Genomic DNA, 26148 nt, shown 5'->3' with positions numbered 1-26148 from the left:
GAAAAGACAGACTTTAGATTATTCCAAAGGACTCCACACTTTGTTTTAGCTCTCATGCTATTCCCGTGAGTTAAGGAGACGCTGGCGGGCTTGGCCGAGCTGGTCTCATCTGACACACAGGGTTATGAATTACAGCTCCCACACTTGACCATGAATAAAAGGCTTTTAAGGGCCCTGGAGAAAGCGGCCACCACGTCCTTCCACCCCACGCTCTGCCCATCCCTGGCATCACCTTAGGATCCAGGAGGGCACAGCCATCTGAGAGCCCCTGGCTGGTGTTGTTCTCTACTGCGGACTCCAAAGGCACCCACTTTTGTGGGACTCTCCAAACGTCCAGTAATTCCTGGGTGCACGGAATTGGGCCTCCCTCCTCCACAGAGAAAGAAGGATGTGGTGTTTCATTTTCTCCTTCTCCAATTACAGGCATGCCCAGTAAGAGCACATTCCCAGGGGAAGGGAGCAGAGAGGCTAGAAGGAGCCCGGATGAAGAAAGAAGCCGTCTTGGGCTGTAATTATCCCATTTCGAGCTTAACACGCCAGGTGATAAGAGATCTCTGTGATAAGCGCCTGTTGCGGCTCTTGTTTTGGGAGCCCAAAGCGCTACGTGGCATTCTGGTCACTGCAAATTCCTTCTTCTGCGTGCCAGGGCATCACCCAGTCACGCCTTCCAGGTCACCTGTGGGAGTGCCTACTGGGCAGGCATGGGTGCCGCAGCCACAGAACGAGCCTCTCCCCACAGGCCTCCCTCCTTCTTGGAGTTCCTGCTGCAAGGCCGTCCTTTGAGAGGATGCAGGCAGCACAGATTGGTCAACACCCTGGTTGTTTGGGGAGAAACTCTCAAGGCTCTGGTCCCTCATGCGTTGGGCTGGCTAGCAGCCCTGTGGCCCCCAGGCCTGTGGACCCTCCAAGACTAGAGTGTCCAGGGCTGGCTGACCCTGCTGGAGGCTCTAGGCCTGGGCCTACTTCCCAGGGGGCAGCAGCTCTGGGTTTGTCAGTCCCCTGTAGTTCTCAAACTTGGTCCCACAGGCCTCTGCAGGATCCCGCACCAATCAAGAGGTTTAAGTGCAAGGGAGGGATGCCTGGGTACAGCATGGAAGTTGGCATCTTGTCTTAGGTGCCCAGGACCCTGAGAGTGAGTGTCGTGGGACCTGCAGCACCAGCGCCTCCCTCGCCTCACCCTGGTCTCAGTCCTGATTTAAATGAACATCGTCCTTTGGCCGATTTCACGTTTGGGGCTTCTGCCTGGAGTTTGTTAGGGGAAGACGGGAGTTCCTCTGCTGAGGTTTGAAGGCTCAGCCAGGGCCTACAAGCCTCTGTGAGCAAGCGAGGGCCCAGGGAGAATCAGGAGAGGCCTTTCCTGGTGAGGTCAGGTACCTGTCGTCGGCGTCTGCACTTGCCTGGCAGCCGCCCTCAGACACGCTCAGCTCCACCACACGAGGGTGTGGGCAGAGCAATGTGAGGGGCAGGTCTTGCCTTCCCGGGATTCCAGTCACAAGTGGGGACAGAAATCAGCACAGCCTCGAGATAAATGCAGTTGTTTCTCTTCGTGGACAAAGGCGTTCGATTTTCCAGAGGAGGCCAAGAATGGGAGCCGTGGGTCCGTAGCTCGGTGTAGGGCGTGAGTTCCAGTGGTGAGCAGTGAGACACGCTGAGCTGGGCTGGCCAGGGAGGGGGTGAGTTCCCCGTGCTGGGAAGCATTCAAGCTGAGGTTGGAGGACTTTTTGCTGGGGCAACTGCAGAGCATTGGGAGGTGATGTCTATGTGTGATCCAAGGCCACGTGGCTTATGGGAAGATTCCCAGGCCTACAGCCCAGCTCTGGTTTTTAATTTGGGGATGAAAATGTATCATAAATTTAGAATTATAAAATGTAGGGTCAGCAGCAGTCTGTCACCGCTGAAGTGCACGTGCCAGAGCTCCCCGTTGTTTATCACACCGTATCCGAATAGCTGCGAACCTGTCCCCATTTCACAGAGGAGGAAAGTGAGGCTCCATTGGCGCAGCCAGGAACTGAAGCCACATCTCTCTGAGCCTGTCCTCGCTCCCCTCCCTGCCCCTCCCTGCCTCCCTGGACCCTGCGTCCATCAGGAACTATCTCCCCAACCCCCACCCGCTCCGCCGCCGTCACCGCTCTCTGCTGCTCCTTCCCTCCCTCGCTTTCCTAGAGACCTCAGCACTGGTCAGATCCCTCCCTGTCTCCCTCTCTTTGATCGTGACCCAGGAGGCTGTGACTCCCCAGCCTCCTGATGCCCCTGCTCCAGGCTGGGAAGATCCACCCAGCAGGGCCCGGCCTGCCCTGGTGGCCCACTTGAGGGTTTGGCTTCACTGGATTACTCAGGCTGGCTTGGCTGCGTAGTAGGACGGTTAGATACAGTCAAGGGGTCCACAGTGCCAGCTCCGGGGCCTGGCTCAGGTTCAAATCCCAGCTCTGTCACCTGCCAGCCCTGTGACCTGAGAACTTGCTTCTACTCTCTGGGTCCCAGGTTCGCATCTGTAGAACGGAGACACAGTCCCACCCCACAGGGTTGCTGGGAACATGGAAGGAGTCACTGCATGCAAAGTTCTTAGGGCCATGCCTGGCTTGTGCCTGGTGCCAGTTGCTACGTTGCACTGGCTGTTAAAAGTGAGCTGTTGCTTTTCGGAAAATTTGAAAACATAGCCTTGGGTCTTAGGAGATTGAGCTTAAACCTAACCTCTCACCTTGTGCTTGGTGGCCTCTGTCCATTCAGTGACTTCTTCTCCTTCAGAAAAGAATAACAGCTGGCCGGGCGCGGCGGCTCACGCCTGGAATCCAGCACTTTGGGAGGCCAAGGCGGGCGGATCACCTGAGGTCAGGAGTTCAAGACCAGTCTGGCCAACATGGTGAAACCCCATCTCTACTAAAAATACAAAATTAGCGCGGCATGGCGGCGTGCACCTGTAGTCCCAGCTACTTGGGAGTCTGAGGCAGGAGAATCACTTGAACCCGGGAGGCAGAGGTTGCAGTGAGCCGAGATCACGCCACTGCATTCCAGCCTGGACAAAAAGAGTGAAACTCCATCTCAACAACAACAACAACAACAAAAAGGCTGGGCGCAGTGGCTCACGCCTGTAATCTCAGGAGACTGAGGCAGGAGAATCACTTGAACCCAGGAGGCGGAGGTTGCAGTGAGCCAAGATCACGCCATTGCACTCCAGCCTGGGCAAAAAGAGTGAAAGTCCATCTCAAAAAAGAAAAGAAAAGAAAAGAATCACAGCTGAAGGTAGGTGAGCCTTATTTTGTGCCAGACACTGTCATGAGCATCTTCTGTGTGCTGACTCACTAACTCCCCCGAAGGAGGTAAATAGCTCTATGACCCCATCTGGCAGATGAACAAACTAGGGCAACCTTCCCAAACTTACACCAGCTCGTAAGCAGGGCTTGAACCCCAGAATTCTGGTTTCTGAGCCCCAGATACTTTTTCATAGCTTTTTTTTTTTTAGTTGCAGTTTTTTTTCTTTCCAACTTTTATTTTAGGCTCAGAGGTTACATGTGCAGATCTGTTACATGGGTAAACTGCGTGTCGTTGGTTTGTTGTACAGATTATTTTGTCACCCAGATAACCAGCACAGTACCCGACAGATAGTTTTTCCATCCTCACCCTCCTCCCACCCTCCACCCTCGAGTAGGCCTCGGTGTCTCCTGTCCCCTGCTTTGTGTCCCTGTGTACTCAATGTTTAGCTCCCACTTAAAGGTGAGAACATGTGGCATTTGGTTTTCTGTTCCTGCATTAGTTTAGTCCACTTAGGATAATGATCTCTAGCTCCATCCATGTTGCTGCAAAGCCCTTCTTTTTATGACCGCGTAGTGTTCCATGGTGTATACGGACCACATATTCTTTTTTATTTTTTATCTTGAGACAGAGTGTCTGTCGCCCAGGCTGGAGTGCAGTGGCACGATCTCGGCTCACTGCAAACTCCACCTCCCATGTTCAAGTGATTCTCCTGCCTCAGCTTCCTGAGTAGCTGGCATTACAGGCACCTGCCACCATGCCCGGCTAATTTTTCTATTTTTAGTGGAGACGGTGTTTCACTCTTGTCGTCCAGGCTGGAGTGCAGTGGCGCGATCTCAGCTCACTGCAACCTCCGCCTCCCATGTTCAAGCGATTCTCCTGCCTCAGCCTCCCAAATAGCTGGGATTGTAGCCGCCCGCCACCACACCCAGCTAATCTTTGTATTTTTAGCAGAGACAGGGTTTCACCATGTTGGCCAGGCTGGTCTCGAACTCCTGACCTCAGGTGATCTGCCCACCTCAGCCTCCCAAAGTGCTAGGATTACACTTGTGAGCCACCACACCCGGCCTGCACCAAATATTCTTTACCCAGTTAACCATTGATGGGCATCTTTGTTGATTCCATGTCTTTGCTCTCATAAATGCTGCTGCAGTAAACATATGCATACATGTGTCTTTATGGTAGAACAACTGATATTCCTTTGGGCATATACCCAGTAATGGCATTGCTGAGTTAAATGATACTTCTGTTTTAAGTTATTTGAGAAGTCTCCATCTTGAGCCCCAAATACCTGACTCTAGGCCCTACTCCGCAGGCATTACTAACTGGCTCCGGCTGGCGTGTGTGCTGAACGCGTGCCTTGCTTGTTCCTGACTGGATTACCTCCAAGTTTTTCTCTCACCTAGAGTAGTTTCCCCGTCTGTCTCCACGAAAATACACCTCCTTCCCTTTGGGAGCTGTGCTGAGGACTGCCTCCGTGCCAGGCCCCGGGTAAGGGCTCTGCACCGGCTCTCTCTGTAACCCCACAGCAGACCAAGGCTCTGTTCTTTTCTCTGTTGAAGATGCTAAAGTGTTCCCAGAAAGGGGACTTGATCCACACCCCAGGAGAGGGGTTTTTGGATCTCACACAAGAAGGAATTCAGGGTGAGTCCACAGTCTAAAGTGAAAGCAAGTTTATTAAGAAAGTAAAGGAGTGGCCAGGCTCAGTGACTCACACCAGTAATCTCAGCACTTTGGGAGGCCAAGGTGGGTGGATCACCTGAGGTCACGAGTACAAGACCAGCCCGGCCAACATGATGAAACCCCTCTCTACTAAGAATACAAAAAATTAGCTGAGCATGGTGGCAGGTACCTGTAATCCCATCTACTCAGGAGGCTGAGGCAGGAGAATCGCTTGAACCCAGGAGGCAGAGGTTGCAGTGAGCCGAGATCGCACCATTGCACTCCAGCCCGGGTGACAAGAGCAAGACTCTGTCTCAAGGAAAAAAAAAAAGAAGAAGAAGAAGAAGAAAGAAAGTAAAGGAGTGAAAGAATGGCTACAGAATAGGGCATTCCGAAAGTCAGAGGAGGACCGTGCCTACCCTAGGTACAGTGCTTGTTTATATAGAAGATAACAAAGAAAATCATAGTGAGATATAATCTCGTATGAGGGTCTGTGATAAAGGATTAATTGTCTTAATTGCTATATTTTGCGAGAGTCAATATTATTATCTCTAAAGCAAAATTAGGAATGCTTTTGTTCTCAACATCTCGGGATATCAGGACATTCCTGAGTCTGGGTCTGTTTAGTAAACGTTATCAATCTGTTCCCTTAACGTAAACATCTAGAGGCTGGGAATACCTCACTTTCTGGGAATGCAGCCCGGCAAGCCCCAGCCTCATTTTTCCCAGTCCTCACTCAAGATGGAGTCACAGCAAGTCCCAGCCTCATTTTTCCCAGTCTTCACTCAAGATGGAGTCGCAGCAAGCCCCAGCCTCATTTTTCCCAGTCCTCACTCAAGATGGAGTCCCAGCAAGCCCCAGCCTCATTTTTCCCAGTCCTCACTCAAGATGGAGTCGCAGCAAGCCCCAGCCTCATTTTTCCCAGTCCTCACTCAAGATGGAGTCGCAGCAAGCCCCAGCCTCATTTTTCCCAGTCCTCACTCAAGATGGAGTCCCAGCAAGCCCCAGCCTCATTTTTCCCAGTCCTCTCTCAAGATGGAGTCCCAGCAAGCCCCAGCCTCATTTTTCCCAGTCCTCACTCAAGATGGAGTCGCAGCAAGCCCCAGCCTCATTTTTCCCAGTCCTCACTCAAGATGGAGTCCCAGCAAGCCCCAGCCTCATTTTTCCCAGTCCTCTCTCAAGATGGAGTCCCAGCAAGCCCCAGCCTCATTTTTCCCAGTCCTCACTCAAGATGGAGTCCCAGCAAGCCCCAGCCTCATTTTCCCCAGTCCTCACTCAAGATGGAGTCCCAGCAAGCCCCAGCCTCATTTTTCCCAGTCCTCACTCAAGATGGAGTCCCAGCAAGCCCCAGCCTCATTTTCCCCAGTCCTCACTCAAGATGGAGTCCCAGCAAGCCCCAGCCTCATTTTTCCCAGTCCTCACTCAAGATGGAGTCCCAGCAAGTCCCAGCCTCATTTTTCCTAGTCCTCACTCAAGATGGAGTCGCTCTGGTTGGAATGCCTCTGATAGAAGCACAGAGAGGGTAAGCGACTTGCCCAAAATCACACAGCTAACAGGTCCCTAACAGATGTCTCAGATGCGCACCCCAGCCCATCTGCCTCCAAGGTTTCAGCACATGCCCTGGTCCCACCTCTCTGTCCAAACATTCCCCAGGCCCTCATCCAGGGCCCTCTTGGGGTGGCAGAAATGTACCGTGAGCCAATAGCGGGGGATATGTAGGCGTAGTGCTGCTGAGCGCGCTGGCCCCCATGGGCTGTGGCCGTTCATTCGGTGACCCTGTTTCATGAAGCCAGCCTGCCTGTTTTGCAATTTTTCACTGCACACCTAGTGCCTTGCGCCCCAAGAGCTGCGGGCCAGCCCCTTCCTAGCAGATGGCTGCATTCCTCCGACTCTGGGAGTGGGGGACTCTGTGCCTGCTGACCCCGCGGGAGGCTTTGCTGCTTGTCTCACCCCTCCCTAGCTCCACTTCAGCCCTGGGAGACAACAAATGTGCCCTGACTGTCAAATAGAGTCAAGTACAAGTTCCGTCTGCACACTCCTATTTTGAGCAGGGGCGGGGGGAATTCACAAAAAAGCCAGGCCACTCCCACGAAGCACTTGCTTTAGAGAAAAGGAGCTTATTCTAAATCAAGACAGGAACAACAGGAAGGAACCCACTGTGGCTGAGAGGTGTGAGCGGAAAGGGGAGGGACAAAGCCCCCATCCCGAGCCCTTTTCACACTGGCTGTCAAGGGCAATTACCAGGGATCTCTCCTTGTGTGTTTTTTAATCCCTTATTCAATTATTTGTTCTTTACCCTCTAAGGGATTATTTTCCCTCTGGTGTTTCTTCTCCCCTTGTGTCCTTTCTTTTCCTGCCTCCAGCTGTTCACATTTCTGCTCCCACAATGGCAAGGAGACATAAACCTGTTACTGCCTGGCAGCCGGGAGCCTGGTCGTAGCCACCCGCCCGCCGGGGTGTGGGGCTCCGTATTCACAGTGGATGAATCACCTCCAGCCTGCTGTTTTAATCTTTGCTTCCACTGCACCGTGGGGTCCAGCTTTCCTGGAGCTGACACGTTGGCCCCAGAGACTTCAGCTTGCTGCTGTCTGGGATTTCTGACATTTGAAAGCCTCAAATAAGATGTCTCATTAAGCAGCGTTGAGCCCTATTTAGCTATTCACTTGGATCCATTTTCTGAAATTATAGCATAATAATGGGGTTTTAACTGCTTGTCAGTTCCACGAAGAGCAAAGGAGTTTATCTGATTTGAGCCTGGCTGCAAAAAGCCAGAGAAAGATGGTCCCAACTTTAATGAAATGTCAGAGATGGAACTGGAACTCCTCCCAGGGGCTGGGCCTGAGATTTTACATGGAGTTGACAAGTCACCCAGCTGAGTCACTCCCAGCTAGGTGGGGACGAAGGGGATGCACTGTGATCGTCTGCGGGAACTAAACTTGTTCCAGGGATAAATAGGTAGGGTGCCTGGTGACTCAGAGCGAAAGGGGAGGCTGGAGGCCTTTGTGCCCCACCCATCTCTACCAAGCGCTCACATGCAGGACCAGAGCGCTGCCCCCGCCCTGCCACTCCCCAGGAGACCCCTCTCTAACCTCTAGTTCATGGAAATGGAGTCTGCACTAAGCAAACATTGCACTTCTTGGGAACTGGAGGTTAGCAAAGGGTGGTTTCTATTCCCGGGGGTGGGTGTCTTAGTCTGCTCCAGCTGCCATAACCAAATACCACGGACAGGTGCCTGCAACAACAGGCATGCATTTCCCACAGTTCTGAGTATGGAGAAGTCCAAGATCAAGGTGCCAGCTGATTTGGCCCACGCCTTGGCTTTCAGACAGCCACCTTCTCCCTGTGTCCTCAGGTGGCAAAGGGAGAGACAGGAAGCCCGTTCTCTGCTGTCTCCTCTTCCAAGGGCACGAATCCCATCACGGGGACCCCACTCTCATGACCTCAGCTAAACCCAATCAGCCTCCAAAGGCCCCATCTTCAAATACCATCACCTGGGGGGTCAGGGCTTCCATGTGAATTTGGGGGGATGTAAGTCAGGCCAGAGCAGGGGGTCACATTTCAAGGAGGGGAATGGATAGGGACCCCACATGCACAGTCCAAGCAGGATGCACCCCTGCTCTGTGGTCGTGTGTGACTGTGCCCTGCCTGCTTCCCAGAGCTGGTGGGCTCAGGGGTGGAGGGCAGAGGCTTGGAAGACACGACCCCTGCCTGTGAGGAGCGTGGATCTCACCGGAGAGATGGGGCTGTCCACTGGGCAGCTGCAGAGCGGGTTGCAGCTCGCTCAGGGGAACCAAGAGAGCGTCAGATGAAGCGCCTGAGATTGTGCCCTGGTTTGGGCAACAACATCTCAGGGGAGAGAGAGCTCAGAAAGGGAGTCCGCCAGCCAGCTAAGGAGGCGCCGCGGAATTAGGGAAATTGGAGTGAGGCCTGAGTAGTAGAGACACTGGGATAGGTCGAGGCGGGGTGGGAGGCAGCCTGGGAGGAGAGGCGGCTAACCTGATGGATGGAGGGATGGTTGGAGAAGGACGGCAGAAAGACAGAGGGGTCGGTACTTCCAGATGCCTGCGGGCAGCCTGTGGAGCTTGTTCAGAATGCAGATTCCGGGGACCCTGGGTGACTCTCTAGGTCAGACATCTGCATTTTAACAAGCTCCCTGGGGAGATTCGTAAACACCCCAGATTCCCAGACCCACACTGAGAAATCCCGGAGGAAATGGACAGCTTGCCCCCCACCACAGGTAACCACACATGTGTGTGTCCCTCCGGCCCATTCTCCTATGATTCTTCCAAGATGTGGCAGGTGCATATTAACACATAAGGGGAATCTATGCTCATCATTCTATCATTAGCTTTTTGTAAATTGCAGTGAAATTCACACAACATAAAATTAACCATTTTAGGTGCACAATTCAGTGGCATTTAGCACATGTTATGCATCCACGCCTCTGTCTGATCCCAGAACATTTTCATGACCTCAAAGGGAAACCCTATCCCCATGAAGCAGTCGGTCCCCCTTTCCCCCAACCCCAGACCCTGGCAACTACCAATCTGCTTTCTGTCTCTCCGGATTTACCTGAATCTATGGATTCAGATTTCAGGGGGTTGGGCTCCTTCAATGCTCCAGAGCAGCTACATAAAAACTTACCATAAATATTTATATTTATTTATATATATATATTTATATATATATTTACCATAAATATTCTGGGTATTTTATACAAATGGGGTGTTACAAAATGTAGCCTCTGTCCTGTGCTGAGCCTCTAAAGGGGACATGTGGAGATCCCCACGACCGAGCCGGGCTGTAAGAGCAGTCCTCTGTCAAGCCCTTACAGAGATGCGGGCCCTGCCCTGAGCACCGCTTGTGAATGAAGTCAGGGACACCCTGTGATAGACCCTCTCAGGCAGGCGCTGGTAACAAGCCCATTTCTCAGATGTGGAGACTGAGGTTGGCAGCAGTGTGGTCAGCCGCCCACGCTCACCCCGATGAGATCCCACGTAGACCTAGAGTCTTTCGCTCAACTGCTGCCTCTGGACGCCTCTGTGAGGAATTTGTGTGACTCTGTGCTGTGAAAATCAATGTGGGAAGGTACCGTAGCCCAACCACCCACTCCCGCCAGGCCTGGCTTCTCGCTCGCTGCCACCCTCTGTGCTGTGTGCTGTGGTGACTCCTGGGCTCCAGATTTCAGGAGGATGGGCTTGTCCCTTTGGCCACCTTGTAAGGCTGCTGCACTCAAGGCTGTTTCTTCATTGTACACTCGTGTGGGTGGGAAGCTCCGTCCCTAATGCCAGCCTATCTGGGTGTCGGAAGGCCTGGGTCCAGGTTTCTGCCCTTACTTGATGAGTCCCCTGACGTCTCAGAACCTCAGCTATGTGTCTATAAAATGGAATGCGTTGTCCCTGTGTGGAGGGGGCCGGGGCAGGATCCGGGGGGATCAGGCGTGGGAAAGCACCGTGTCCAGCGCCTGGCAGCAGCTGGGTATTATACAACATTTGCATGAGGTGGTTGGCACATTGGCAAGGAGGACCAGGATTGGGAGCCTCGGAGGGCAGGAATCGGAGCTCGCGTGGGTGAGGAGGGTGGGCTCAGGAGCAGGAGAATTACTTGAGGAGGACGGAGCTCAGGGTTCTTCCTGCCTTCGCTCACTCTGCTAGAAGGTGGTTCTTCACACTGCTCACAATGCCAGCTTTGAGGACTGGCCACCAGGTGCAGCATGAGCCTCCACATTCCTTTCCTGCTCGTGAAGCCTGGACTCCACAGCTCCACCCCCACGCTCAGTGCCCACAAAACCAGACAATAGGGCACGGTGGGGTCTGTGGCCAAGTGGAAAGGTGTGCCCAAGTTTTCACAAAGGGATGATCATTGCTCAGCTCCAGCCTTCCGCTGCCAATGCTTCTGGCTTTTAAAGGAGAAGCAGGAAAGGCATAATTTTTATGTCAAATGTCTTTACTTTTTAAACGTGTCTGAGCCAAACAAGCCACATCTTTGTATCATCTTCACCCTCCACCCCACCCCCAGCCACCAGGTTACATTCTAGGCTCCAGTCTGGGTCCTGGCCCATCTACAGACACCTCCAGGACAGGGCCTTTGCTTCTATCTGAAGACACAGTACAAATTTTAGAGCAAGAATACCATGGTTCAATGCCGGGTGCAGTGGCTCATAACTGCAATCCCAGCACTTTGGGAGGCCGAAGCAGGCAGATCACTTGAGGCCAGGAGTTCAAGACCAGCCTGGCCAATATGGTGAAACCCTGTCTCTGCTAAAACTACAAAAATTAGCCGGGCGTGGTGGCATGTACCTGTAGTCCCAGCTACTTGGGAGGCTGAGGCCGGAGAATTACTTGAACTCAGGAGGCAGAGGTTGCAGTGAGCTGAGATCACACCACTGCACTCCAGCCTGGGCAACAGAGAGAGACTCCTTCTCAAAAAAAAAAAAAAAAAGAAAGAAAGAAAGAATACCAGGGTTCAATACCAGCCACCAAGCTCTGTGACCTTAGGCAAGTTACTTAACCTCTCTGTGCCCCCATTTCCTCATCCATAAGATGGTATGCTTTAATAATCAGATTTGTGATGCTACAGCTATTATTTCCTTAAGGAAAGTTAAACATCTGCACAGAGAGTCGGTCCAGTATCATGGTTCTGTGAAGACTCTGGAGTCAAAGAGAATGAGGTTCGAATCCAACAGCTGCTGCTCCCCTGCACCTGACCTTGGGCACAGCACTCCGGCCTCTGAATCTCAGTTTTGTAAATGGTCTCCGCTTTGTAAATCTATGAATGGGAATCTTCCTGCCTGCCTGCGGTCGTTGTGAGGATGAGAATGACTGATATCTGTAAAATGCTAGTACACGGGTACGTCCTCGTTAACTGGTGACTTGTTATGCTGCAAGCTGGCAAGGGCAGAGAGGGCAAGCCAGGGCGGTAGTGGGGCAAGTGTCATAATGGAGGCCAAGTCTGGGAAAGAGGAGGAGCTGGGGAGGCCGGGACAGGGAAGGTGCGTGAGTCAGCGTTCTCTGGAAGGACAGAACTAATAGGATATTGTACGTATGAAAGGGAGTTTATTCAGGAGAATCGACTACTCACACCATCACAAGGTCAAGCCCCACAACAGGCCGTCTGCAAGTGGAGGAGAAGGGAAACCAGTAGTGGATCAGTCTGAGTCCCAAAACCCCAAAAGTAGGGAAGCCGACAGTGCAGCCTTCAGTCTATGGTTGAAGGCGTGAGAGCCCCCGACAAACCACTAGTGTAAGTCCCAAGAGTCCAAAAGCTGAAGAACTCAGTCTGATGTTCAAGGGCAGGAAGCATCCAACATGGGAGAAAGATGAAGGCCGGAAGACTCAGCAAGTCTGCTCTTCCACCTTCCCCTGCCTGCTTTTTCTAGCCGCGCCGGCAGCAGAGGGGATGGTGCCCACCCAGATGAAGGGTGGGTCTGCCTCTCCCCCTCCACTGACTCAAATGCTAATCTCCTCTAGCAACACCTTCACAGACACACCCAGAAACAATACTTTGCATCCTTCAATCCAATCAAGTTGACGCTCATACTAACCATCACGGCAGGTAAACAGGCCAACTCTGCAGGTGTGCCTGGAGCCAGCCCTCCTGGGCAGTGCTCAGCCCCAAAAAGCGTCATAAAAGGGCGTTGTTGCCCTGGGTGGGCAGAGGAGGACAGAAAGAGGCAGCTTTCATAGCACAGTGGAGGAGCCATCGGGGGCCTTGCAGACCAGGCAGAGACCAGGGAACGGCTGGCCTCCTCCACTGCTCCAGAGCAGCTACAGGGGCCAAAGGACATCTTCAAAGAGGCAGAGACCTCCCCGCATTGCCTCCTGGGGAGGGTGCCCACCGCAGACAGGCCGCTCCCACCGTCTGCCTCCTGAGGGTCAGGGGCCCCTGGAGGTTGGGGGCATCCTGCTGGGCCCCCTGTGGCCCTCCTCACCAGCCATGGTGCTCAATGCGTGTCTGCTGAGTGGCTGGGTTTCCAGCAGGTGTTTCAGCGATAGCCGTTCCCTCGCCAGCTCAGCTCTGCATCTTGGGGAGCCACGTTCTCCAGGCTCCCGGGTCTCCCTCTTCCCAGTAGGTTCAGCCAGTGGGAAGCCCTTTTGGGAAATCAGAAGGTGGGAGGAAGGGAGCAGCAGAGATATTGCTCCCCATCCCCCTCCACTTCCTGGGACATCCCCAGCAATGACTGCGTCTTCTCCAGGCTCTGACTTCCCCTGGGAAGCCCTTCCTCCATGATCCCAGCTTCTTCTGGGCAGCTGCAATTTCTGGCTCCAGCATTGGCGCTGAGCACCTCCTACTGTCCTGCCATCCTGAAACGGATGCCAGCTCCTGCTGTGGGTCATCTCTGGGTGGTCCCACCATCCCCTGTGTGGCTTCTCAGCTTTTCCATTGCCTATACGAGCAAGTCTCAGGATTAAATTACTCCACTGTGAAAAGACCTGGGTGGGGGGGGGGGGGGGGTTCCTATTTCCAGGCTGGGCCAGCTGATACAGTAGCCATCCTAGACAAACCCGTGCATCCTCAGAAGCCCCATTCGCACCTCGCCTTAATGGGAATGGGGTGTGTTATGCATAGATTCACACCCTCTGAACCAAGTTCACACCCATGACTTTCGTTCTTTCCTGCCACACGTTGCCTTCAGTTAAGGGCCACATTTGTGAATTCACTCTGCACGGTCACCGTCGCACAGCCCCTTTTATCTGCACGTCAATGCTGCTGCTTCTTGGATAAGCCATTTGATCCCTCTGAGCCTCAGTTTCCCCCTCTGTAAAATGGAGGGGATGGGAATAGCGCCTCCCTCCTATGATCACCGTGAGGCTTAAATAACACTGATAGTTCCTCACTGATACTCCAAGTCTGATTATTAGAGGGCACCATTTTATGGATGAGGAAGCAGAGGCACAGAGAGGCTAAATAACTTGCCCAAGGTCACAGAGCTCAGTGGCTGGTATTGAACTCTGGTATTATTGCCCTAAAATTTGTACTAAGCATCTTCAGACAGATGCAACGGCCCTGTCCTAGAGGGGTCTGTAGATTGACCAGCTCCCAACAGTGCCTGGCAAGGAACAGCTCAAGAATGGTGAGCTCTGAGGAACTCTGCGGCCTTCCTATTCCTCTGCCCCTCAGCCTCTGCTGATTTTCTTCTGCAGGGAGAAGCGTTCAGGATAAACAGTTCAGCCAAGGGCATCTCCTTTTGCAAGCTGTGTGCTCGCAAAAGTCACTCATTCGGTGCCCACTCGAGCACCTGTCTGTCCCAGGCACCTGTGGGAACTGGGGACCCAGGGGAACGAGGCCCCATCCCTGCCTCACACACAAGTCACGGGATGGGGATCCTGATGGAAGGCAGCACTGACACCGTGGGCAAGACAGATGCAGGCTGAGGAAGGTCCCGAGAGGAGCTGGGTTTTTCTCACATTGAGGGGGATGATCGGTGGCTTCCTGGAGGAGGCGGCATTTGAACCATGCTCTGTCTGTTGGGAATATGAAGCTGAATGCAACAGCTGCCAGTGCGGTTCAGCAGGCATACCCCTGGGGTGGTTTGAAGCCCAAGTGAGTGAGTGGCCTGGGCTCAACCCTCGTTCCTCCTGACCTCCGAACCAGGGTTCCCGAGAGCAATGGGGGAGGATGGTTGAGGCACGGGCTCTCGGACCATGCTGCCCGTCCCTCACTGACTAGCTGGGTAACCTCGGTCAGGACTTGAGTGTCCTGTGCCTCAGTTGCCTCATCTGTAAAAAGGGAGAATGATGGCTCTTGCCTCACAGGATTGGTGGGAGGGCTGAACACGTGAATTCACAAGAAGTTCTCAGCCCAGTATATCACCCTTGCTCACCAAACACTGATAAAGAAAAGAATGCCTTGGCTGGGCGCGGTGGCTCACGCCTGTAGTCCCCACACTTTGGGAGGCCAAGGCAGGTGGATCACCTGAGGTCAGAAGTTCGAGACCAGCCTGGCCAACATGGTGAAACCCTGTCTCTACTAAAAATACAAAGATTAGCTGTGTGCGGTGGTGCATGCCTGTAATCCCAGCTCCTCGGGAGGCTGAGGCAGGAGAATCGCTTGAACCCAGGAGGTGAGATTGCAGTGGGCAGAGATTGCGCCATTGCACTACAGCCTGGGCAACAAGAGCAAAACTCCATCTCAAAAAAAAAAAAAAAATGCCTTTATGTCATCAGAGACTCTGGTTTTGCCCCTGCCCGCAGCTGCCACCTTCATGGAGCACTGGAAGCGGAAACAGATGCGACTCAACTACCGCTGGGACCTCACGGGCTTCGAGGAGGAGGAGGTCAGTGGGTTTGCCGCCGTGCACGTCACGCCCTTCCCTCATGCTCCCCCTACCCCAGGACCTCCTTGGGACTTTCACGGAGGCCGAGGTCAGAAAGCGCTCCTGGTCCAAGCTGAGGCAAGGCTGCCCCCCGCCCCCGGCCCCCTGCCTGCCTCGCCACTCAACACCCTGGTGTTCCGAACATCCTCCATAGCCAAAGTGACCACTCCCTGTCTGCTGAAGTGTTTCCATCCCCATGCTCACATGGACACCCCAGCCACCAGCGTGGTCTCAGGCACAGGCCAGGGCTCACCACACTGACCTCATCGCGTCTGGGGGCTGCCCGGGCTGTCAGCACCACCCATGGGGGTGGAGAGGAAATGGACACTGCCCATGGGTCTCCAAAAGTGGCCGTGAGTGTCTGCCTCCCCGGGTGCCAAACCTGCGTTCCCCAGAGCCAGCTCTGTGCCTGCAGCTGGGCGTGGCTGACGAGAGGGAACGCATCCTTTACTAACGTAGAGGGAAAGCCAGTGTTGGGCATCTTCGTGCTCCAGAGAGAGGGACATTCAATATTACGTGGCCCTTGGGATGCCAGGTGAACCGTACTCCCAGGGATCCCAAGTCCAGCAGGAATTCCCTTCAGGGTAAGTGGGAATGAAAAGGAGTAACAGTCCCCACAATTAGCCTTGGTGCACAACAGAGGTGACCTCATGTACGCGCTGTGAGGCGGAACCACGCTGACCACTATTTAATTTTGTAAAACATGCTCCCCCCTTTTTGGGAGACAGGGTCTCCCTCTGTCACCTAAGCTGTGGTGCAATGGCATGATCATAGCTCACTGTAGCCTTGACCTCCCGGGCTCAAGCCCTCCTCCCATTTCAGCCTCCCAAGTAGCTGGGGCTACAGGCACACACAACCATGCCTGGCGAATTGTTTAATTTTTTGTAAGAGTCAGGTTCTTGCTATGTTGCCCAGGCTACATATGCTCCCTTTTAAAAAGAGAACCTTTTCATGCATTTTTATTGGAATGTGGACATTTCTTTTTAAAGATATTTTTCTTTTAAAGGCTTTTTTTCTTTAAAAAAAATTTTTTAACTTTTCTATTGTATTTTCTCACACAATCTGCTCCCTCTCAGACTGAACCCATGGGTCAGTCTTCAAAAAATGTGCCAGCTTTGGGCTGACAATATTGTCAACAGACAAGCGGATTAGAGTTTTCTGGGAGAGGCACGGCAGCTCACAGGGTACAAGACGGGCCTCTGGGGCCAGGCTGCCAGAGTTCCATCCAGATTCGGCACCAGCCTTGCTGTGTGACCCCAGGCAAATTGCTTAACATCTCTGTACCTCAGTGTCCTCAGTTGATGGCATTTGTAGGGTCTCAATGGGTCAATAGATATAAAGCACTTAGAACTTGACCTAGCACACAGTCAGTGCCCCATAAATGGCTGCCCGGCTAGTGGCCACTGGGCGACACCTTTACCTGCCCAGACAGCAGCCTCCACCCTCTTCCTTAGCCGATCTCATTATCCTGTCCACAAATGACCAGACAGAGATCAATGCAACCTGTCCACAGCACACAGCTCTGCAGGGCGGAGCGGGGACAGAGCCCAGAGCCCTGTCCATGGCGGGGGCTCTCTGGGTGTTCTCTTCCCTTGCCCTTTCAATTAGAAAGATTCAAATAGAAAAAAAAGCAGTCACCGTCTCGTTCAGAAGTCAATTTCAAATGTCCCGTCTGTGATGTCCCTGTGGCTGGGGAAAGTTGGTGGTGAGGCCCAGTCCCCTTTGTTCAACCCCTTGGGGTCCCATTCCCTGATCTCCTGAACCCGATGGCTTGGGATCTTGATTTTGGGGGTGACGACCGAAGTCACTGGGCACACGCGGTGCCAAGGGGCCTGAATGAATTTCCCAAAGTGAGCCACTCGCACCCCTCAGCGGCTGGTCAGGGCCTCCTTTGGGAGTAATAACCTCAGGCGACGGGGGCCGCCCCTCCACATAGCTTGAACCCCAGACTTTGGTACAGAAGCAGAAGGACAATTGTGTCCTATCGTGTGGCCCATGTGTGCCTTAGCTGAGTCTGAGACGTTTCAGTCCAGCACTGAAATTTGGAAATTTGGGGAATTTCCAAAACCATGGGAAAGGCCACAGCCGGCCCACAGTCACCCTCAAGCAGCAGCGAACCTAATGGAACCCAGGGTCACCCACCCATCCCGGCTCACCTGTATCCATTTACCTTCATCCTAGTTTTTAAGAAAGTTGTCTTTAAGGCCGGGCGCGGCAGCTCACGCCTGTAACCCCAGCACTTTGGGAGGCTGAGGAGGGCGGATCACAAGATCAGGAGATCGAAACCATCCTGGTGAACATGGTGAAATCCCATCTCTACTAAAAATACAAAAAATTAACCAGGCCTGGTGGCGGGCACCTGTAGTCCCAGCTACTCGGGAGGCTGAGGCAGGAGAATCACTTGAACCCGGGAGGCAGAGCTTGCAGTGAGCCGAGATCGTGCCATTGCATTCCAGCCTGAGCAATAGAGCAAGACTCCATCTCAAAAAAAAAAGAAAGAAAGTTGTCTTTAGTGGACAGGTCCTATTTCTAAAATAACAACCTAAGTAATGACATCTTTGTGTTTTTGTTTTTACTTTTCTGGTTCCCTGAAGGAGGCTGTCAAGGTTTGGAACTTTTTGTCGCTCCTCTATCTTCCCATGGCCTGTCTCCCTGGGAGAGGGACCTTCTCTTGCACCTAATTAATCTCTTTCTACCACGAAGTTCCCGCGGTCCCTCCACGTGGGCGGGGTCTCTGCTTTCTCCCCACCTCCGGTCTCTCCTAACCCGTTCTTCCCTTCCAGCACCCTTCGCTGACCTGTGCTGAGCTCCCCAAGGCCTGGCACCTCTGGGCTTCCTGCGCTTGCCGACACTTACTGCGTCTCTTCCGACCCCCACAGCTCCTCTGTAGAATGTTCGCAGGGCCAGTTCATGGCTGGGTGTTCACTGCAGCCTGGTACAGGCTTCTCTACCTCCAGGAGGACACAGAGGCCAGATTCGGTGGCCCTCCCAATGGGCTGGGGTTCCCCACAAGTGGGATGATCCTGGGTCACTATCCAGACCACAAACGGGGGGATTACACTGGAAGTATTCAGCAGCCAACTATGAACTGGACCCAAAGGGTGCCCGAGGCTAATACATGGACTGATTTGCCGAGTATGCTGACGCTGAGGAGCTCAGACTCACAATTAACAAGGACTCTGTCTTGACTTGGTTTCATTCACAGGATCATCCCAGAGCTGAATACGAAGCCAGAGTCTTGGAGAAGTCTCTGAAGAAAGAGTCCAGAAACAAAGAGGTATGGTGGCCACTGCGGGTTAACTTTCCCAGCAATAAAACACTGTGTTCATCAACAATGTAGACCTGGGATCAGCCCAGAGAACAAATATTGTAGGCTCTGTAATCCCATGTTGCAGCTGCTCAACTCTGCCATGGTAGCAGCAAAAGGAGCCATAGACAGTAGGTAAACACATGGGCCTGTGTTCCATACACTGTGTTCCAATAAAACTTTATTTGCAAAAACAGACAGGGGGCCAGATTTGGCCGAAGGACTATAGTTTATCAAACCTCTTCTAGATCCCTCATCTTGATGTATCCTGAGGGTGATCTCAAATTTCAGCAAGCACTTCAACCAGAAGAACCATGTGGCTTTGAAGCTTCAAAGCTTTTTCACAGTACATCCCTCCTGTTCTATGCCGAACAACGAAACAGAAGCCTTTGCCAAACCAGCGCCCCTGAGCAAATGGCCAGTTCCTTGTTTCACTCAGACTGTGAGAATGAGAGTGAAACATGTTTTGCAATGTTCTTGAGGTCATCGTCTTTTTATAATAATTGCTTTTCTTTTTCCCCAAACGTCTCATTCAAATTAAGTCATATGTGCAGCCAGGATTCTCGAAGACCTCCAGAGGTGCTTGCCGGCTTTGTTTGTTTGTTTGTTTTTTGAGACAGAGTCTCTCTCTCTCTGTCGCTCAGGATGGAGTGCAATGGCGTGATCTCGGCTCACTGCAACCCCCACCTCCCAGGTTCAAGCAATTCTCATGCCTCAGCCTCCCAGGTACCTGGGACTACAGGCGTGCACCACCGTGCCCAGCTAATTTTTTTGTATTTTAATAGAGATGGGGTTTCACTATGTTGCCCAGGCTGGTCTCGAACACCTGACCCCAAGAGATCCGCCCACCTTGGCCTCCCAAAGTGCTGGGATTACAGACGTGAGCCACCGTGCCCAGCAAAGTTTTTTAATGGTGTTTTTCACATGATGTGGGACAAGCAGGCATAGAGCTCCTGGCCTTGTCAGCCTCTAACGGAGGGTGGAGACGCCCGCATTGACCCCTGGAGGGATGAGGGCAGTGGAGGGAGCTCTCACAGGTCCTGACCTTGTGTCATATCTGCACTTTCAGCCTTGAGGACTGATCAGGACAAACCCCTGGGTTTGTCTTTCCTTGTCAATGTGTCAGGGCACAGTGGTCACAGGTTCAAAGTGGCCGGGGGTTACAGTTGCCAAAATCCCATCTGGAGGGTAAAGTGGGTGCTCTAGAAAGCCTCCTCCCAAGGCCCAGCTCTTCAAATACAGTGAGAATCTGGGGTACAGCTTGGTCCTCCTATAGCTAGGAAGGAAGTATGTCTTTTTTTTTTTTTTTTTTTTTTGAGACGGAGTCTCGCTTGTAGCCCAGGCTGGAGTGCAGTGGCGCGATCTCCGCTCACTGCAAACTCCGCCTCCCAGGTTCACACCATTCTCCTGCCTCAACCTCCCGAGTAGCTGGGACTACAGGTGCCCACCACCACGCCCGGCTAATTTTTTGTATTTTTAGTAGAGACAGCGTTTCACCCTGTTAGCCAGGATGGTCACGATCTCCTGACCTCGTGATCCACCCACCTCGGCCTCCCAAAGTGCTGGGATTACAGGTGTGAGCCACCATGCCCGGCCAGAAGTATGTCTTTTTAAACACCCCTGAGGGTCTGAGCAGGACTCAAAGATGTGCAGAATACAACTATAAAAGCAGGAGTTATCGCCCTAAAATAAAGAGACTGTCTGTCTGACTTAACACATTGGATGTGCATGCCCGGGTGCCAGCTGCCCTCTGCCCCGGCCCTTCGGGCCCTCTGCCCCTCATTCCCTCCTGGGAAAGCAAAAGGCCTGGATGCCACCATCTCTAAGGCCCTGCAGGCATCTAGCGTGTTTTCAGGGCGGCGTCCCAGCCCCCAAGCCTGGGTGAAGATGTCTCAGGAGTCAGTGTGTGGCCCCCAAGACAGCCCACCCTGTAGTTGTGTGGTCGCACCTCTTAGAGTGAGCATCGATGGGTATTTCATTCCTTCCTAAGGGGCAGAAAAGGGCTTTTGTGGCACACACTATGTCCATTTAAGGCAAGGGACCTAACCAAGCCACAACAGCGAATCTGGGCAACGGGTGCCGGAAGGAAGCCACCTCTTGGATACAGGGTCCCTCCACCTCTGTGGCCTGTGGCTTGGTTTCAGCCCAGACTCTCTGATCACATGAAAGCAACAGAGGCATGGGGGTTTATTTTTGCAGAGCTCAGAGGCACCCCCAGGCCCTGTCTGCTTCTGACAGGCTGTACCCTTTATTTCCTCCTCCATTTCATTTGGCTCCCAGTGGCTGCTCTATGGTTTTGATTTCCCTCCAGCTATGGCACTGAATTCGTTTATGGAAAGAGACCCACCACCTAACTGGCGGATGAGCTTGGGCTTCTGGGTGTGGCTTCCTTCTTGCTGTCATAAGATGCTGGTGGTGACCTGCGCCTTTGGCCACTACCTCCCGCTGGAATCCAGCCACCGTCTGTGAGATGGGGCATGACGCGGTCCAGTGGAGGGTGCGTGCTGGAGTCTCTCCTGTCTCCACCACCTTTGTTACAGATGTTCTTTCCGAACGTGGGTCTCTGCCATCTCTTACTTGTTTAAAACACCCAGAACCCGAGTCAGCCTTGGCAGTGAGCGTATGGCCGGCACCAGGAGGGGCCAGCCTGCTGCCAAGATGGGGACGGTTCCCTGGGCCCCGCGGTCTGTGGTGCCGCCTCCCGCTTCACCGCATGGTGCTCTCTTTCCCCCCACCCGCCCTCAGAAGCGCCGGCATATTCCAGAGGAGTCAACAAACAAATGGAAGCAGAGGGTTAAGACAGCCATGGCGGGGGTGAAATTGGTACTTTTCTATTTTGCGGGCAACGCGCGTCTTGACTGTTTGCAGGCAATCAAAGTCGATTGTGTTTTTCCTCAACAAACTTCTGTATTTTTTTTTTAACATTCACATCCGTGTTTCTCTGTCTTCCTTCGGCACCCAGTGAGCCCGGCGTGTTGCGATGGCACTGCATGGCTATGGTGGGTCTGCGGTGGCGGGGGCGGGGGTGGGGCTCTGGCTTGATTTGGAGCTCGTGAAACGTGCTTGTCACCATTGCCTGCAAGTGTTTCTTGGTCTTCTCGTTAACACGCATGCCGTCCACCCCTGGAACGAGTGGCCTCCGGTGTCGTGCCCCCGTCTGCATTCTGTGAGCTAATACATGCATTTTCCCATGGAAAAATCCACCCCCATTTGAAACCTCCCGGGTTAGTGATGAGCTTCTACCTAGGGTTTCTCCAGACCAAGCCAACCTTGGGTTCTGAGAGCCTTCAGGCCATGTGTCACCGCAGACGACGTTTTAACTTGTAGTGCTAGCTGCTTGTTTCAACTTGCTCCACAAAGGAAAAATAACTATTATGGTCTGGGTGGCACTGGGAAAACATCTTCCATCTTCCAAGACCTAGAAGTGAGACTTTTAGCTGAAGAAATGGACTCCAAGTCCAGGTTTCTCCCAGATGTGGTCCAACAGTCTTTAGAAAGGCAGCTGGCATTACAACGTCCCATACACAGAGGAATCACAGTGTTAAACGGCTCTTACTCCCGTTATCCTGTGACATAGGTGATAAACCCCCAAATGCTTCTTGGAGCCCTATGCGTTTGCACTGGCTCATCGCCTGTGGGCATTTTTGAAGGTTTTTCTGAGTATTTCTGTTGTTCAAGTTGTCCCCGGGCCCACGCACGCACGCACACGCACCCACGCTGACACACAGACATGTCTCATCATGATGGTTCCAGACAGTGACCAGCATTCTTTTGTGTTGTAGACTGACAAAGTGAAGCTGACCTGGAGAGATCGGTTCCCAGCCTACCTCACCAACTTGGTCTCCATCATCTTCATGGTAAGTTCCAGAAGGTTAAGGCCGGAGGAAGTCAGGGGAAACCACAAGGAAGTGATTGGCTTCAGCCGGGCGTGGTGGTTCACGACTGTAATCCCAGCACTTTGGGAGGCCGAGGCAGGCAGATCACTTGAGGTCAGGAGTTCGAGACCAGCCTGGCCAATATGGTGAAACCCCGTCTCTTACTAAAAATGCAAAAATTAGCTGGTGTGGTGGTGCATGCCTGTAATCCCAGCTACTCAGGAGGCTGAGGCAGGACAATTGCTTGAACCCAGGAGGCAGAGGTTGCAGGGAGCCGAGATCACACCACTGCACTCCAGCCTGGGCAACAGAGCAAGACTCTGTCTCAAAAAAAAAAAAAAAGGATGTGATTGGTGTCCTCCAAGACCTGATTCAGCCCTTCAAGCGGCAGTGCCATTGGTCCCAGTGTGCGCCGGCCCCATCTCCTCTGGGCAGTGGGTGGGTGGGGAAGACTCCCCACTACCCCTACAATGGGAAGAGACCAGGGTTCCCAAGTGACCCCCAGTTAGGACTTCACACGCCAGGGAGTACATGAGATGATTTCTGTGGTGCCTGATACACAGCTTTCATTTTGAGAGACACACTTATTTGAGTATCTAGTAATTCAAGCCTGGAATTCAAAGATATCATTTAAGATGAAACTGAAGACTTTTTAAGAAAACCATTAAATGGGCCAGGTGCAGTGGCTCACACCTGTATTCCCAGCACTTTGGGAGGCCAAGGCAGGAGGATTGCTTGAGCTTAGGAGTTTGAGACCAGCCTAGGCCACATGGCAAAACCAAAAATACAAAAATTAACTGGGGTGGTGGTGCACGCCTGTGGTCCCAGCTATGCGGGAGGCTGTAGTGGGAAAATTGCTGGAACCTGAGAAGTCGAGGCTGCAGTGAGCTGTGGTCGTGCCACTGCACTCCAGCCTGGGCGACAGAGCAAGACCCTGTCTCAAAAAATAACACCTGTTTGTTTATTTTGTGATCAAAACATGACTTGAGCCCTGATACAGGCATCAGCATTAAAATAAGTAAAAACAAATTTTAAAAAATTTTAAAAAAGAAAACTATTAAATAAATAACATGCAGACAGGACACGATAGTGCTACTCAGGGACCGCAAGTCTGTGACGTGGCTTGTGGGCAAACATCTTGTGGCTTTTAGGGGGTTTCAGTCCCAGGGACTTCAACCCCCAATGGATTCGGCCTTGGCCGCCTGCTAGCTGTGTTTCCATCACCCCCCAAGTGCTCGGAGCCAGCTGTGGTCATGTTACAAATGACCCTGCCCTCGTCCAGCCCAACAGTTTGAAGGCAGCGCCTCCTGTGGCCACCTAGCCCCGAGTCCTGGTACTCGAGCCCAGGTTGGCAGCTGTGCACTGAGGGCCTCACCAGAGCGTCTCGTCACTGGCCAGTCCTGGTACCATCCCCCTCCTGCTCATACAGAAACTAAAGCCAGAAGGCTGCATCCTCTCCTCCATTGCCAGCCAGAGGCAGTGGCTGTGGTCACCATGTAGTCACTGGCATATGCCTGCAGAAGCTGGTGCCAGTCGGACTGTCTGCTCCAAGATCCATGCCATTCTGTAGGAACTTGGAGAGACAGAGGCAGGGGACTGTCTTTGTTTTCTGGGTTGAGTGAGGGGCCAAGGGCCCCCTGACCAAGTCATGGAAGCAGCAGGAAGATCCAATGTCCCCTCATGCTCTTAGGTACAGTAAGAGGGACCCCGGCCGACATAAAGAAGTCCAGAGGATGGTGGCCTCAGTGGTGGGGCCTGCTCATCCCCCTTACCTGGAGAAGGGGAGCCCCTCGGTGGGGGCTGGGGGCTGGGGGCTGTTGTGCTCTCCAGCAACTTGGTGGGAGGACACCCGGCCTCGTGTTGAGGGGATCTGTCCCCTCTGGCCAGGCGCCAGGTTAGGGGGCTGGGAGATAACCAGAGCCTCCCCATCCCTCACCCAGCAGAGGCTAGCCTGAGGTTCAGCCACTCCCACTGCAGAAGCAGCAGCATTGTCACAGAAGGGCCAATGCGGGGCTGGGGAGGAGGTGCCGTCTAGGGCTGGTCTGGTGGCCCCACAATGCCATCAGAGTGACTGGCTTCTCTGACCTTCTGCTCGCCTGTCCTAGGAGTGGGTCACCTCTTAGTGACAACATGGCTGCTGCACCTCCAGCATCACTTTCACTCTCCAGGCTGGAAGAAGGGGAAGGGTGGGGGAAGAGATGGGCCAGGGGTGGCAACCCCTATCTGAAGGTGCTTTTGCAGAAGACCCACCACACCTCTGCTTGCATCTCATTGGTCAGAACTGTTTCACGTGGCCACCTCCTCTGCAGGGAGGCTCAGGAATGAGCACACACTGCCGTCTCAGCAAGGCGGGATGGTGGAGGAAAGACAGAGGATATTGGATAGGGAAGTAGCCGACTCTTTTCCCAGTCTTGATATCCTGGTAAACCCCTGTCCCAAGGGCTTCATAGGGTTGAAGAGGACACAGCTTTGTCTTCAACTTGGGAGTTTCATTCAGCGAACAAACGTTGGTTGAGCACCTAGGATGTGCCCCACACGCCCCTGGTCCTGGGGATGCAGGGGACACGGACCAGGGAGACTGGAAGGGAGCCTGCTGCAGGGCGTGCCTGTCATGGGCCCGACTGCCCCGTGGCAGGGCAGGGGACGCGCCCGCTGGGGTGGAGGGCCTCCCTCGCTGAGTCACCCACAGGCCCGGCGCTCCAGCTGCACCTCCGCATGCTGGCACGGGGACAGACATCCTGGAGGCCTCTTGGCAGGACTGAGGGGTTTTCCAAGGAAAGCCCTCATTCCCCAGAGCTGGCCAGGGAGTGGTCCCCACGCCTCACAGCAGGGCTGCTCCTTTGTCAGGGTGTGGTGAGGGCTGCAGGCGTTTTCCTGGGCAGGGTGTAGTCACCATGTGTCACTGGCAGATGCCTGCAGAAGCCGGTGGTAACAGCCCAGAATGTGAAATAAGAGCTTTTCTAGGTTTCTGAAAGCTGCAGACTCCCTCTGGGGCAAACAGACCCATCCCAAGCTGCAACTGGGAGACACATAGGGCAGCCCCAGGCCTCCTGGGCCTGTCCTCGGAACCACCCGTGACCGTGCTAGCAGGGACGGGACCTGCCCTCTGCACCCTTGCATGGGAGCAAATATACGATTTCCTGGAACGCGGGGACACAGGGTGACAAGACAGAGCCTATGTCCTGCGGGTGGTTTCACGCCTGGGTAAGGAGCCTGGCTTTGTTATGTGCTTCTCCTGCCCAGCCCTCGGTCCATCCATCCTGAATGAGGGCCCAGAGTGGGGCATCCACACCCCTGGGCAGGGCAGGGCAGAGCAGGGCAGGGTGAGGGAGCCCAGACAGACAGACAGACAGACAGAGGTGTGTGGAACAATCTTGTCATTGTAGCCAGCTCCCATCACGGTTTCTCAGGCAACCGCCAACCCAAGTTTTATGGAATGTTCTGGTCCCACGGTAGGTTTGGCAAGAGGAGGGGCTCACTGTGGTGGGAGAGCTAGAAGGGTGCTGCTGGCTGGGAGAAGGGACCCAAAGCATCTCCAGCCAGACCCAAAGCCCTGCCCCATCCCAGGCCGCACCTGCCTCCTTTACCTGGGGAGTCCCTGGGAGGTGGCTGTGAGGGAGGCACACCTCAGCCCTGCACCACCTGAGGATGTCCCTGAGCTCACCATGGGTTCGGGGGAAAGCCCCATCCTGCAGTCAGCCTGCTCTGGGACCAGCCACTGGCATGGCGGCCATACTGTG

General features: G+C 53.5%; 2 protein-coding genes across 6 annotated transcripts in view; both read left to right on the top strand.

The window, feature by feature from the left end:
• ANO1 (anoctamin 1) overlaps nt 1–26148 on the top strand; it is a 111702-nt gene that overhangs the window by 56522 nt on the left and 29032 nt on the right. For 3 of the 5 annotated variants that reach the window (XM_054524184.2, XM_054524183.2, XM_054524185.2), the window contains 3 exons: nt 15105–15187; nt 18432–18503; nt 22316–22390. In XM_054524184.2, the coding sequence (XP_054380159.1) occupies nt 15105–15187; nt 18432–18503; nt 22316–22390 (230 nt within the window). Of the gene's footprint in view, nt 1–15104; nt 15188–18431; nt 18504–21278; nt 21357–22315; nt 22391–26148 lie in introns of all 5 variants that reach the window. The other 2 variants (XM_054524182.2, XM_054524186.2) reach the window with 1 other exon arrangement.
• On the top strand, nt 4478–7832 carry LOC129048568 (uncharacterized). Its single transcript, XM_054524187.1, has 2 exons — nt 4478–6433; nt 7275–7832. Exons 1-2 carry the CDS (start codon nt 5702–5704, stop codon nt 7530–7532), a joined length of 990 nt encoding a protein of 329 aa, XP_054380162.1. The 5' UTR covers nt 4478–5701; the 3' UTR covers nt 7533–7832.

Source organism: Pongo abelii, chromosome 9 (genome assembly GCF_028885655.2).
Source record: "Pongo abelii isolate AG06213 chromosome 9, NHGRI_mPonAbe1-v2.0_pri, whole genome shotgun sequence".
Classification (NCBI taxonomy): Eukaryota; Metazoa; Chordata; class Mammalia; order Primates; family Hominidae; genus Pongo; species Pongo abelii.
Note: the sequence above shows the minus strand (reverse complement) of the source record. Positions and strands in the feature narration are given on the sequence as shown.